This window comes from Rutidosis leptorrhynchoides, chromosome 6 (assembly GCF_046630445.1).
Source record: "Rutidosis leptorrhynchoides isolate AG116_Rl617_1_P2 chromosome 6, CSIRO_AGI_Rlap_v1, whole genome shotgun sequence".
NCBI lineage: Eukaryota > Viridiplantae > Streptophyta > Magnoliopsida > Asterales > Asteraceae > Rutidosis > Rutidosis leptorrhynchoides.
Window position 1 is genome coordinate 407,621,011 of NC_092338.1, and position 14,942 is coordinate 407,635,952.

Sequence of the window (14,942 nt, forward strand, 5' to 3'; positions counted from 1 at the left end):
CTTGTAAACCTACCTATATGGTAACACTTTAAGTACACTAAGTTATATTATCACCTATGTATGTAAATACTAAGTACATTAATAAATTCGTGTGTGTAAACACCTATAACGTGAAGGTTATAATTAAAGATAATGTACAAAGACTACAAACATCACCGCTACTTGTGTCCTAGGGTGATCCTTGTTGCCATTATGGGAATCGCTTGTGGATTTCGAATGCCATGACTTAGATTCTGGTCAAGAGTCCTGGGCGCCCGGTAACAATAGATCATTCGAGTGACTTGCATGATAGCAACGAAGTTTGGGCAAGATTGTACAACATCTTGTGAAGAATTATAACCCGAACATACTAAAATTAGAAACTTGCTATAAGTGGAAGCTTTCCATAAATAGTAGGTTTCCAAAAATAGAAACTTTTCTCGAAAACTGTCACTGTTAACATAGTAGCTATATTAATAAATAAACTTTATGTCTGTTAGACATTAACTAATCTATATCTCTAGGTTGAGATCTCCGATTACATACTTCGTTCATACTTCCTGCGTGGAATTACTTACTTGCTACTAAGGTGAACTTCATAACCCCGCTTTTTAACTTTCTCTATTTACTTATTTTAAACTTTGGGGTGAGACACATGCTTGCTTTTGAAATGATTTACAATTTAGACACAAGTGCCTAAACTATTTAATATGCAATTTCGTGAGACTTTTGTTAAACATGCATTTATTGTTACATGCAAATTCCCGCCATAATATCGTTAATTGCTGGAATTGGAATTTTGCAAGCTTAATTATTGTGAGTAGGCCTATTGAGAGTGACGTCTCTACCCATTGGCGTGATCCTCAAGGGAGTACATAATAATGATTGCCGACACCCGTACAGTGTCAGGGGTTAATGTTTAGTTCGATATTATAACTCATGGCATATTGAATATTTGATATTTTGAATTAAATCTTGTGGTCTAAAACTTATTATAATTGTTAAACCTATGATGTTCACTCAACCTTTGTGTTGACACTTTAAGCATGTTTGTCTCAGGTGAAGATTAGCTTGTGTGCTGCCCTATGATGCTTAGTTAGCTCTTGCATTGGAGTCCACATATTAGACTTATCATTTGAATTTCATTATGTAAAACATTATTATATTTCCGCTGCAAATTCAAATTTTGTTATGAAATGTCTCATTTAGAGTCGTTCTCGTTTATACATACTTGTGTTGTGATATTGTGAAGTCATATTTCCCTGACCCTATTTGGGGGTATGACACAAACGCTCCCAAATCTCACAAACCCTAATCCCTAATCTTGTTCTTGATCTCGTTTTTAAATTGGAAATCATTCCTTGTGATTTCAGTAACATCATAAGGTATTTAACAAGCGATTTCATGTTCTAATTCGAGTTAAAATCAGTGATTTTCTTAGTTTTTATGTCAAAGTGGGTTTTGAATCAAAAAGTGATTTGAATGTGTTGTTTATGTTAAATTGATGTTATAAAACATTTATATATGAGTTATATATGTTTCATAAGTGATTTGTAGTGTCAAAATAGTGCAAAAAATAGATTTGGGGTTAAAAATGACGAAAACAGCGACCCGGTACTGATGAACAGCTCCGTACGGTTGCAGGATGCATCCGTACGGTTACGGGGTGTATCCGGACCATTTTTGATGCAACCGGGTGGTTGCACCACCGAGCGGTTGTAGGTGCTCCCGCGCGGTTGCAGTCTGACAGCTTTTTGGAAAACATGTTTTGGCCGTAACTTTCAAACCGTAACTCCGTTTTTGATGAATAAACTACCGTTGGAAACGCAATGAGATTTACTTTCTAATGGTGAAGTTTTGAAACACTGAATCAAACTTTAATTTGGGTCAAAATGATGGGATAGCGCGTATGCCTCGTTCTACATGCGTGGGATAGTTGCAATTGGATGGGGAACCATGTAAACTTGTCATATATGGATATATTATGCTATATGATATTGTTTAAAGTATGAATTGATGATATTATTGATTAGATATGTGCTAACTTGAGATATGATATTCTCAGGTAATAAGGAAACGGAGAAGGCTCAGTAATATAAGACTTGTGAGTTCTTGCTGTTTATCAGGTGAGTGGGACTATCTTAACTGTTGTATGTATGTAGTAGCTGGTTATGCTACTGTTGTCCTTCCATGTTATACCTGATGAGTTAGCATATGATGTTTATGCTTATGTGATGATTATGTGCACTTGGGTATTATCGGCTATGATGTCTAGTCGGTAATCAGCTTTGGGTATAAAGCTGAGCATAAGGTCAACCTTGCTGTCAGGTTGGGTTCAAGGGTTACTATTCGTGTAGTATAGTTTGAATGACGCATCCCCTGCGTCCGGATTACTATGCGAGGGAGACAGTAACAGGAACTTTCGGTAAACTCTAGCTCGATCAACTAGTAGTTAATGGCCCTTACAAGCTGTCGAGCCTAGTGTTACCATTCTGGTTTACCTTATTGATGCTATGTCATTGTGCATAGCTTGATGCTAGATACCTATGACTGTTAGGATAATTCTATTCACTTAGCTTTATGCTAACCCCCCAGTTTCTCCCTTGTAGGTTAAGTTTTGCATGCTATAGTTCTGGGAGTGGTTGCTTTTGGATATGTTTGACAGGCTACACTCCGATGTTTATATTTTGATACCTATATGTGTGTAAAAGCTTTTGGTTAACGTAACACCTGGATGACTGTAATAACTATGATTTAGTTAATTACTATGTATGGTTTGTAAATATCAATATATTATGTTTCCACTGTGATATAAAAAAATGTACGTTGTTACAATGATGTTTGAAATTGTGATTAGTATATCATTAGGATGAAATGGTATACCTAGATATATTCCTATGCCTAGATGATTGCGTGACCTTTTGGTTTGAGTGTTATAATCTTCAGGAATGAGACTAATAATGCCCGGACTGTTAGTGATTTGCAAGTGGTGTGACTTAAGTAATTGGATTTAAACTACTGTGATAGGTTGTTAGTGACGACTAAATAAGAATTAGTTAGATAACCATGTGTGAATAATTCATAGTGGCTGATAGCATAAGACTATTGAGACTAGTGATTATTGAAAATAAACTACTAAAATAATAATTTTCCTTTTACCAATGCTTAATAGGAAATTGTGTACCACGATAAGGTGTAAACCATATAGGAGTTTTCTTAATAAGTAACTTAGAATAAGGGTATGATATAGTGAAATATACTCGCGTCTGGCCAACGGAAGTATATTATAGCAAATCATACAGGAATTTCGGGAAGCTGAAGGAAAATTAGTTGACTTGAATCATACATGGACCGTGAACTGACTGTTGAAAAATGAATCGTTCGCGCATTAAATGACTAGACTAGACAATTTTAATGAATTAAAGATGCGTTTTATGGACATAAGTATGGAATTTAGTGAAATAAAGGGAATTCAGTTGCCATTGATTTAAATTTTGAAGGAATTTAACTATGTAAAAAGTTAAACCTGATATTAAATAAGTGAATTTGATCGTATCGAATGACATAAGGAGCTGATTTTGGACCTTGACTGATGAAGTAACTATGGAAATTGTGAACACTAGTGATTAGTGATATGTGCTTAGACTGTGCCTTGTAGTATGTGTCTAGTGTAAGTGACTGTATGTGACTATTTATACACCCAATGCTCGCGACGATGATGAATTCCGTCGTTGAGTTGAAGTCGATGGTGAATACCGATGTAAGATACCAACCTTTCCATTATTAGTGTGGTGGTGAGGGAAGTGTGATGAATGTGTACCCCGACCAGATTGTGATGCATGGACTATATTTGTGTATAGAGATTAGTGTGATGTTGTTTTTTAACTGTGGAGCAAATCGGTCGCTTGTGTCAACTATTTTTGTAATATAAGTTGAGTGTCTCTGTTAATGTAATTACTAAGCCCTTAAGTGTCGAAGTGGGTGATGGTAGGACTGTTCTAGTCTCTGAATTACTATTGACACAAAGGGTAGTCTTTTTTTTGTGACTTGTCTAAGTGATGCTTATAGAAATTTTATATTAACTTTATTGGAATCGGTCAAGTCGCCCTTAACACAGTTTTAGAAATTTTATTAACTTTATTTTTATTGGTTGAATAGAAACTAGACTTTGAAATACTTTTTGTTTTTTGCAACCACAAGTAAGATCACTCGCGGCTGGTAACACGCGGTTATCCGTTATCATACCGAGTGTGGTTTCGAGCTCATTATTTTTTGTTTAAAACACGGAGACGGTTTGAACTCGAGTCAGAGTAATTAAAACCCCCCAAAAAATAAAGGGAGGCTGTACTTTGTATAATCTACTACACCCAAATTCATAAAACTTCAAACCCAAATCAACGTTGCAATTGCAAGCTTTTCATGAAATTCAGATATTTAATCACTCAATCAAGATTCTTATAGCTCCGATTCCTCTCTTCTTAATTTCATTGGTAACCCTAATCTGAAACTAGGGTTTTGATTTTTATTCCCCCACTCCCCCCATTGTTGATCATCTACAGTTGCGAAATATACCAACAAGAACCCTAATCACCAATTTCGTGTTTTATCCCTAAAATTCATCATTCAACATTCAATTTACGCTATCTTACTGTCTCTCACAGGTATGTCTTAATCTTAAATGTTGTCAACAGATACTTTTGATTATAAATCTTGATCCTTTATTTATATTTTTTAAAAATAATCTTCAAGAAACTATAAAATTGATGATACGATAATGGGTTTTATGTACACTAAGCAGTGAGAACTCGATTTATGCCTATATAATCATATCTATATATATATTTATATCTATAATCTTTTCAAGAAATCTGAAAAGTAACTACTCGTAATATAATAGTCAGGGTTTAAGGTAATAATATAGAGCTTTATTTCTGATTATCAGGTATTTGATTTTTTTTTTAGTTATATTTGTGTAGGTGAATTTTGTCATTAATCTGATACTCAATTAATGAGGGGATCTGGACACACAGTTTGTATCTGAATATAAATAAACATGTGGGGATTCAATAAGTACTCGGGTCCTGGTACGGGTTCTGGTACCGGGAATCCGCAAACGCCATTCGGTTTCAGTCCGCCTTCCCAATCACCACCACCCAATTGGTATAGTCCTTTCAACATCTTTACTTGATATCAGTTTGTATTTACTGTTTTTAGTAACCATGTGTGATATTAGTAGCTTGTTGCAGACCTGTAAGTAATGTATTGTAGAAGTTAATTGATGGTTTTAATTTTTTTTTTCTAGGTTTAATGGTTCAACCGTAAAACCTGAAGTTCATCAAACTGGTGTTGTAGATCCCGTTTTTCCGCCACATAATTCGGGAACCGTGTCTCCTGTTAAAACCCCTGTACAAGATGCGAAAAGGGCAAGATCACCACCACCTGCATTCTTTAGTTATAACGATATTGTGCAAAACTCATCAACTGATGACGGGAGGCAAGTTACTATTTTGTGCTGTATTTTAGTCGGTATGTTTTTTTTTATTCGGTTTTTGAACTTTTTTTGTTGTGTTTTTGTGTAGGCCTTTTGTATCTCCTCCTAAATTAAACACAAGGCCCAATACTGTTGCTAGTCCAGGAAGTAATGGTTGGCCTGCACCATCTGCTGGTCTTTATAGGCCTGAAGCCTCTGCAAATAATTTAAGTTATGTACCTGTTCCAAAACGAAGTAGGCTACCATTTTCAACACCAACTGATGCAAGGTTGCGAGGGAATGAAAACACTTCTCTTGATGACATGGAAAGGTATGATGCGATCGACCAAGGTGGCAAATAGGGTGGGTCAGGCAAATCGGGTTGAAAATGTAAACTGTGTTTTTGTGGGTATGGGCGTTTTGCTGAAGTATGATAATGTTTGATTTCTAAGTTCCAACTATAAATTTTATAACAAGAATTACTACTAAAACTATCACACACATGTTATTTTATTCCAATAATAATTTCATTCTTTGAGTATAACGAATTACGTCTCTATGCCTTATGAAATCTGTATCGGACTGATCCGATTAAACCTAATTTTTAGATACTGATCATTTAACCTTTTAGAGGTAAAAAGCCACATTATAAATGAGGGAACTAACCTCCAAATCTACCCTTTCGGCAGGTATGAATAATCCTCTATTCAGTGGATATACGATCCCACCGGCTTTTATTATGAAACTTGTAGCTTCAGTTTCATTTGTGGTAATTAATTTAATTATTCTGTACGTTACGACGGGTACTAAGTTGTGTAATTTACATATTTGCAGCCAATTTGTTCACCAGAGAACCAAATCTCCTCCTCATGTATTTCAAAGAAATAATACAGGACAAGGACTTAATACTACTTCAAGTGATATTACAAGGTAAATTTCAACTTCCAAAACTCGTCAACTGATTAATTTTTAGTTAATCAATATTGATTTATGGCTGTAAACATCTTTTACATTCTTTGATCCCTTGAATTAGGTTTATAGACTCGTGTTCATTTTATAAATTTTGAACTTTTTTTTCCTTTCTTTTTTAGGACTTCTGCATCTCCTCCCAGATTAAGTACAAGGCCCAATAGTCTTGCTGGTTCAGGCAGTAATGCTTGGTCTCCGCCATCCGCTGGTCCTTATCAACCTGAAGAACCTTTAGTAAATTCAAGCTATGTACCTGTTCCAAAGCGGAGTAGGTTACCTTTTTCAACACCAACTGATCATCCAGGGTTGCAAATGAATGGCAGCGCTATACTTGATGACACGGAAAGGTACGATTCTATCAATTATAGGCATGGTTGGAAAAAGGTCGGTACTTTGGAACGACTAGGCGGTCGAGTCGAGTATTAAGGACTAGTTGACCAAAATTGACTTTAGTAGTAATAAGTATGTTAAACATAAATATTCGAACATAAATATAGGGGACAAAGTCTAATTCTGAAACAATTTAAAATGTTGACCTAATTTTGACCAACATTGACTTTGAGCGCCTCAGACCGACTCAAACCCGACTCTTTTAGCGTTGACCGACTTTTTAAGAGCTTTTTAGTGAAATGGGTTTGACTAATCACCAAGCCGACTAGTCGGCCGACTTTTGCAACACTGACTAGAGGTGGCAATTGGTGGGTCTCACAAATCGTACTGGCTTGAAGTTGGTACTTTGTAGCCTTGTAGGTATGGTTCGAGCTTTAGTTGATGGACCTAAAACAGTATTTGAACTGTATGTATCTAGTTGGCTTGTCAACTGTCAAATATGATTAACATAATTATACAAGAAGCCATTCACGAGGTTTTATATAATAAGTATTCTTTTGACGACCTTTAACCCATTTCATCTCAAGATAATGTGTTCATTTTTAATCTATTTGAACTGTAGAGGTAAACACGACCTTATGAATGCGAGGGTAGACTCATATATTGTATATTTTCGTTCCATAATTATTTGCAGAGAATTGCAAGCCAAAGCAAAGCGAATGGCTCGCTTTAAAGACGAACTTAGTCAACCTGAGCCAAGTGAGACTGGCAACAAAAACCAAAAACCGCAACACGTTGATCAGTTGGGTGTGGACAAAAGAAAGTCTGTGGGAGAAGCTTCAGATATGACAGGTCATTTACGTAATAGCAACTTTCAAACTGATGAAGATCAAGATATATCGACTGTCATTATTGGATACTGTCCAGATATGTGTCCAGGTACATTTGATATAACTAAATAATATGAACTTATGAACTACATTTACATGTTATAGGAACCACATATATTTCTCCTTGTAAGTAATAAACTGGGTTATTGATATGAACAAAAGAAACCATTAAGTTGATTGGGTAGTTGTTAGGAATTAGTCTAATGAGTGTCCCTCAGGTTGAGTCATAACGCATCAAAAAGTTATATTATGGTTTTGATATAATATGATTTGGTAATTGGTAATGGTAATCATATTTATGAACACCAATTATATATAATAGAAGATAATATTTTCAAATCATTTTGTTGCAGAGCAAGAAAGAGCAGAGCGAGAGAGGAAAGGAGATCTTGATCAATACGAACGTTTGGATGGGGATAGGAACCAGACAACAGAATCTCTTGCAGTTAAAAAGGTTAGTGTTACGTTTGCTTTTATCAATCATGTTTCATTGTACCATGTTGGCTGTTTATCGGTGTTCAATCTGTAATCGTTGTACCTTTTTCGTGCAATTTCAGTACACTAGGACGGCCGAGAGGGAAGCTGCGCTCATACGGCCGATGGAAATCCTGCAAAAGACTATGGACTATCTTTTGAACTTGCTGGAACAACCGTATAATGATAGATTTCTTGGGTTATACAACTTTTTGTGGGACCGGATGCGGGCCATCAGGATGGACCTCAGGATGCAACATATATTTAATCTAGGAGCTATCACTATGCTGGAGCAAATGGTTAGTAGTTGTCTCCAACTCTTTGTTAATCCAGTTGAAACAACTCGTCTCTCTATATATTAGAAGGTGGCAAAATGGGCCGGTTCGAGATAGGTGATTTTATACCCGTTTCGGCCTATATTTGCATCCTTCGCTAAGAATAACTATAACTATTTCGTTAGTATGACTGCAAAAACTCGTTTACTACAATAATAATTGAAGTTTTTTAATATAACTAAGACAGTTGTGTGTACTACAAATAGATATTAAGCTACTTTCAGTCTCTTTGACCTATTCGAGTTCTCCGATTTTAATCTACTTTCAGTTGTTTGTACAATATGCTTTTGGTGAATTTGGTTCATAGTTTGACGCTGTTTGTCAAGTGAACTTTTAGTCATTAACTTGTTCTGGGTTTCAGATACGGCTTCATATTATAGCTATGCATGAGTTATGTCAATATACGAAAGGAGAAGGTTTTTCTGAGGGATTCGATGCACATCTCAACATCGAACAGATGAACAAAACATCTGTAGAATTATTCCAGCTGTACGATGATCACAGGAAGAAAGGAATAAATGTACCTACAGAAACTGAATTTAGAGGTTACTATGCACTTCTCAAATTGGACAAACATCCAGGCTATAAAGTAAGTTTTGTGACTCTACTATTATATTATTATTTATTTATTATTAATTATTATTATTATTATTGTTATTGTTATTTTTGACAAGTGGAAATCATGGTAGGTTGAACCATCAGAGCTCTCACTCGATCTTGCGAAGATGACACCGGGGATACGGCAAGCTGAAGAAGTGTTATTTGCTCGTAATGTAGCTAGGTTGTCTAATTTCTTAGATTAACATTTAATTTTTTTAAAGAGTTACTAGGTCTTAAAAGTGGAAAGATGGATGGGTCTGATAACGTGTTTGGGTTGAATTACGTCAGTTATGGAATGGGCTGAAACGGGCTGGATTCGTTGAACCTGATCATCTTTAGTAAAACAGATCATGTGTTAAAAATGATTACAAAATCAATAATCTATGCACTAACGATCTAACTATTTTAGGCTGTTGTATGCATTCAAATTTAACCCATTTTACCCTATTAATCCATTCCCCTTTCTGCTATTTTTTTTTATTTGAGGTATTTATGCGTATGTGGTTAATAATACCCCAAACTGACTGATTCATAAGTAAATTGGTTGTAATTGTCACTACTATATAAATTTCTAATGTCATTTTTGTTGCTATGATATTGCAGAGCTTGTAGAAGTGGTAATTTCGTTGCTTTCTTTCGTCTGGTTAGGAAGGCTAGCTATCTTCAAGCATGCTTAATGCATGCTCATTTTGGCAAGGTCCAGTCTTTTTTCTTATGCGATTTTCGAGCAGTATATTCCATAGTCATATTAATAATAATTGTCAAGTTGACTCGTTTGTGTTCGTGATCATACCAGTTACGAACTCAGGCGCTAGCTTCTCTACATAGCGGATTACAGAATAACCAAGGCATACCACTATCCCTGGTTTCTAAGTGGCTCGGAATGGAGGTATTTTTTCTAGGTTGAGTTTGTTTTGTCTTTTATGTAGAGGTAACAAATGGGTCGGATCAAGTGGGTTGGGTAATGGGCCACAATGGGTAATTTTTGGATACGGGTCAGAAGTTGGCCTGTTCGGGTTGACATGAAGCAGTTTGTGTTTATAATATTTTATGCATCGTTAAACATGTACTTTCTCAAATATCATTACTAATATTCAATCATTATTGAGGATGTTTTAATATTCTGTTTATGCTATTTCGATTTGTGGATTATAGGAAGAAAACATGGAAGACCTTTTGGAATTTCACGGGTTCTCGATCAAGGAATTTGACGAACCATACATGTTTAAAGAACGTCAATTTCTGAACGGGGACAATGAATACCCTATAAAATGCTCAAAGCTTGTTCATCTTAAGAGATCGGCAACCGTTGTCGATGACGTTTTATCTTCTCCTCTGATAACATCATTATCTCCCGAGGTCCCAAAACGGGCCCACGTTAGCACGACTTCTACTAAAAAAGAGGCACCTATCGTTCATAAGGAAAAACCAAAACTTTATGCCGAACCAATCGATAACCACATGGCAAATGTTGAAAAAGACATGCCAGTGCAGCCAATCTTCGCTACACCGGTACTTGACAAACGGAACGAAGATCGCCCTCACATCGAACACCTTTTTTCAATCAAAACTGTGAATTATATGGAAACTGCGAGTTCTTCACCTCAGGATATTTTCAAAAATAATAATTCTTTTGGATCTCCAAAAGCTGCCCCAATAAGTGTCGTGAAACCGCATTTCGATAAGAAGTTTAAGAACTCTTTCGAGAAACCGAGTTTTGATACAAAGATTAGCAACTATCTAGAGAAGGATGGCCAATCAAATGCCGTACCGTTGCAAGTTACACCAACCGAAGTCGTTGAAGAAATATTTCCGGATATACAAATGGATTCTCCTGTTGAAGATTCGATGGTCCAATCGTTTTTTCATGAGGACCGAGAACCTGAAAGTGCAATTCAAGAAGTTCAAAATGATATTGAAGTTGATACCTCGGTAGATGAAGAAGTTGCTGAGGCAAAACTTAAGCTGATATTAAGGTCGGTCCTAGTTTGGTATATTGTTTTAGGGGTGTGGCAATACTTAAGATGATATTAAGGTCCTAGTTGATGTAGGTGTGGTAATATGGGTCGGTGGGTGGGTTGGGTAACGGATCAAAACCTGTAAGCATTTGTTCTAGTCAAAACGCGCCGAGTGAAGTTGGGTTGACTCTAACTACTTTTTTTTTAAAAGCTTGTCAAATATGATATACACAAAGTATGTTTCAAATATAATATGATATGATTTTCTAAATAAAATGGTTTAGGAGATTTTATGCATTGAATGTAAGGGTAGGTCGTCTCACACAATTCATTTGACCCGTTTCCACACAATTTTTGTTAAAACATGAATCGACTTAGTTCCAAGTAAATTGCTTGACCTATAAATTTTTAATCTCTAAATTTGGCTCTACTGCATATTTTTTGTTCCTCTTATTTCCATTGATTTAACCGTCAAAAAGTGGCCTAGTGGTTGGCATCTGATAAAATATTTTCATTGATTTAGGCTTTGGAGACGGCGTGCTTTCAGGAAGAAGGATTTGCGGGAGAAAAAACAACTCGCAGCAAATGCTGCATTAAGTCTACTTTCATTGGGCCCACCAATGCGGCGGCACTACAAGGAGGTAAATAGTTTACGATTGTGTTTTACAGTAGTGACTTCCATGTATCAGCTGTTTCTTTCACCGGGTATAATATAATAATAAATAATAATTCCAATATTATTTTTTTTTCATTTATGTAGCAATTAAATATTCCCGGTGACTTCAACATTGACCGTGCAATGTATGAGAGATACGAGAAACAAGAACAATTGTGGTCCTCACTTAATGTTTCGGATGTGGTAGCACCTACGCTTCGTCAACGTTACCAACATCCCAAATGCATTTGCTGGAAGTTGTTATTTTGTTCTCTCGACGTGGGACCCGGGGCCAATGTTTCCGATCTGGATCTGAGCTCATGGCTACGGCATAAGCTAATGCCTGAAAATATCGGTAATGATGACGATTTATTAGCGTCTTCGTCGAACTTGTCAATATGGAAAAAACTGGAATACGGAAAATTATCTAGCGATTGGACTTGCTATTTATCAGTAGTTAAAAACGTACAATTCGATAATCTAGTCGAAGAAACAGTTTTGGGGGCCAATGCTGTCATGTTTTTAGCATCTGAACGTGTCTCGTGGGAAGCCCAAAAGATCCGGCTTTTTAGTCTTGTATCGTTGATTCCTTACGGGTCGTGTTTGCCTCTTTTGGTCTTAAGCGGGTCGGGCTCTTCAAGCCTAGTTGAAAGTTTAGGGCTTAATGAAATCGATAAGTCGAAGATCTGCAGCTTTTCAGTTATTTCGTTAGACGGGTTTTTTAGCGACGGGTATTTAAGAAACGGAGTCGAGTGGTTGGCGGGTCAGAGCCCCGTTCAACCCGTTGTTCGGTGTGTAAAAACACGCGAGTTGATTCTCGCACATTTGCAGTGCGTGCAGTTCGATGCGTCTGACACGAGTCCCGAACAATGCGTAGCGGTTTTCAATGATGCCGTGGATGAATCGATCGGAAAAATTCGTCAAGCTGCAAAGTCGAACCCTGTTGGCTGGCCTTGTCCCGAGATCTCGTTGTTAAGTGGGCCCAATGATAGGATTTTCGAATCTTATATGCCTGGTATCGGGTGGAGCTCAGCTACAAGAATCGAGCCGCTAATTCAAGCGTTAAGAAGGTGTAAATTGCCAAGTATCCCGAATGTATATCGGTTTTGCGATCGATCTTTTACGGGATTGGATATCGAGAACCAGAAATTAGAACTCGAGCGCTTTTTGGTGAGTTATCTGAGTACTATAATGGGGTTGGCGTTGGCTCAAAATGAGGCGTCGATTTTGATACAAAAGTGTGTGGGACTCGAATTTCGAGGTTCGTATTACCTTGTTCCCAATTGGCCGTTGATCTTTCGACGTGTGTTTAACTGGCAATTAATGAGTCTATCTAACAGTGCGTTTGCAACAGCGTATATTTTGGAGCAGCAGCAATCGCAACATCGACTTGATAATTCCCGTCTTGTGTTTAATAAAACTTTTGAAGATGAGTCGTATAACCTTACAACACCATCTCTAGATGAAATGATAGAAGTTTGCGTAAGGCCGCGTTTGGAAGTGGATTATCGGGATTCAAAATCTGCGATTTGTGATACCCATGAAGTCGAAACAGTAGTTAGTCGAGATGGTTCGATGGATGAGGAAATAACTTATCGGGAAAACCAGAATAAGAATAAGATTGAGAACGATAAGGAAAACGAAAATGAAAGGAGCTTAAGCAAATTGTTTGAGCAGTGTAACATTATGCAGGATAGAATAGACAAGAAGTTATCCATATACTTCTGATATATTTTAGTATACAATGTAATGTAATGTAAAATGAGTTTTTTTTTGTTTTTGAAATGCAATGTAAAATGAGTTTAGTAATGGAAGATTCAATTTTTTCTTTATTTGATTCATATGATTAATGATTCTGATTAAGTTTGTACATTTTGTTGTTAGTTTAGTTAAATTGTTTGTTGTGTGACTTGTTGGGTTAATAATCTTTGTATTTTTTATTCTGCTTGAGGAATTTCATTCTTATTGATATCATCTTTCAGTGTATTTGTTTTCTCATCTTCAAATGTTTAAATGTCTTGAACCTTTACATTCAATCAAGAAGATTGGGGTTGATCTCCTAACTACATAGATATTTTGGCCCGTAACGGGGTTACGTTTGTTGAGGCCATGTGGTTTAAGGTTGGATTCTAAATAATTAGTGATGGTGGTCTGATTATTTGGGAAGCCAAACTTGGTACATGCCGAAAGCATATTGGCAATATGGGCGACCCAGGTGATATTGATGGGTGCTGTTTAAGGTTACAGAATTGGTGATGGTCCACTGGGAGAGGTGGTTGACCCATTATACCCTGGAGGAAGCTTTGACCCGTTGGGGTTGGCGGATGATCCCGAGGCATTTGCAGAGTTGAAGGTGAAGGAGATCAAGAATGGAAGATTGGCTATGTTTTCGATGTTCGGGTTCTTTGTTCAAGACATAGTTACTGGAAAGGGCCCATTGAAAACTTGGCTGACTCACCTAGCTGATCCTGTTAGCAACAATGCACGGGCTTTTGCCACCAAATTTGTTCCCGGAAAATGAGATCAACTGTATAAAATCATTCAATAATGATAAATGTACATTTGTTGTGACAAGTAAATTAAACTGTACACTTTTATATCTTTAAGAGCAGAGTTTCCTATCTACTATTTGCTTTGCAAAATCTGATTTGATAACACCATCACCACCAACAACAAAACCCAATCTCATAAAAGTGGGATATGGGGAGGTAAATATGTAGACAATCCTTCCCATATCCTAGAATAAAGACAAGTCATTTCTCCACCTAGAGTGAAACACTTTAAGAGTAGAGAAAGTCCTCCCTCTCAATGTATTATGGATAAAGAGATTGCTTCCGAATAGACCTCTGGCCAATAAATAGGTTAAAAAAAACGAAGTGTGAGACGCCATGAAAATGGTAGAACCAAATTTCCATGGAGTTTAAACATGTCTGAAGTTCAATTTAATCTCTAAGCGATACTCAAGTCGCCATAAAAATCGTCAATTGCTGCTGACTTGATTAATAAAGCCATTTGGCAGTTAACCAACTTATATGGTAGAGTCATTTGGCCTGAAGTTCAGTTTAGGCTCTGATTTGATAACTACTCTTAAACTTAAATTATATGGTAGTTAACCAACTTAAAGTAAGAGTGACAAGGGGATGATCATAGTTGGCATACAATATGATTATATGAAGTATTAAATTTGATGAAATATGAAGTATGCATTATCTAGGCATGACATTAATCTGTCATCTGTCATACAATATGATATTTAACCAAATATTCTTTCTTTTTGTATGA

General features: G+C 36.5%; 1 protein-coding gene across 2 annotated transcripts; it reads left to right on the forward strand.

The window, feature by feature from the left end:
- The first annotated feature begins 4,308 nt into the window (after nt 1-4,308).
- On the forward strand, nt 4,309-13,523 carry LOC139855978 (SAC3 family protein B). Of its 2 annotated transcripts, XM_071845215.1 has the most exons (17): nt 4,309-4,640; nt 4,956-5,139; nt 5,282-5,473; nt 5,559-5,780; nt 6,284-6,379; nt 6,541-6,765; nt 7,443-7,687; nt 7,992-8,092; nt 8,196-8,411; nt 8,809-9,036; nt 9,137-9,228; nt 9,651-9,744; nt 9,844-9,936; nt 10,203-11,023; nt 11,529-11,646; nt 11,766-12,921; nt 13,015-13,523. In XM_071845215.1, exons 2-17 carry the CDS (start codon nt 5,033-5,035, stop codon nt 13,386-13,388), a joined length of 4,380 nt encoding a protein of 1,459 aa, XP_071701316.1. In that variant the 5' UTR covers nt 4,309-4,640; nt 4,956-5,032; the 3' UTR covers nt 13,389-13,523. The 2 variants fall into 2 exon arrangements, with proteins under 2 accessions (XP_071701316.1, XP_071701314.1); XM_071845213.1 differs by having other exon boundaries at nt 11,766-13,523.
- Nucleotides 13,524-14,942: the final 1,419 nt, after the last annotated feature.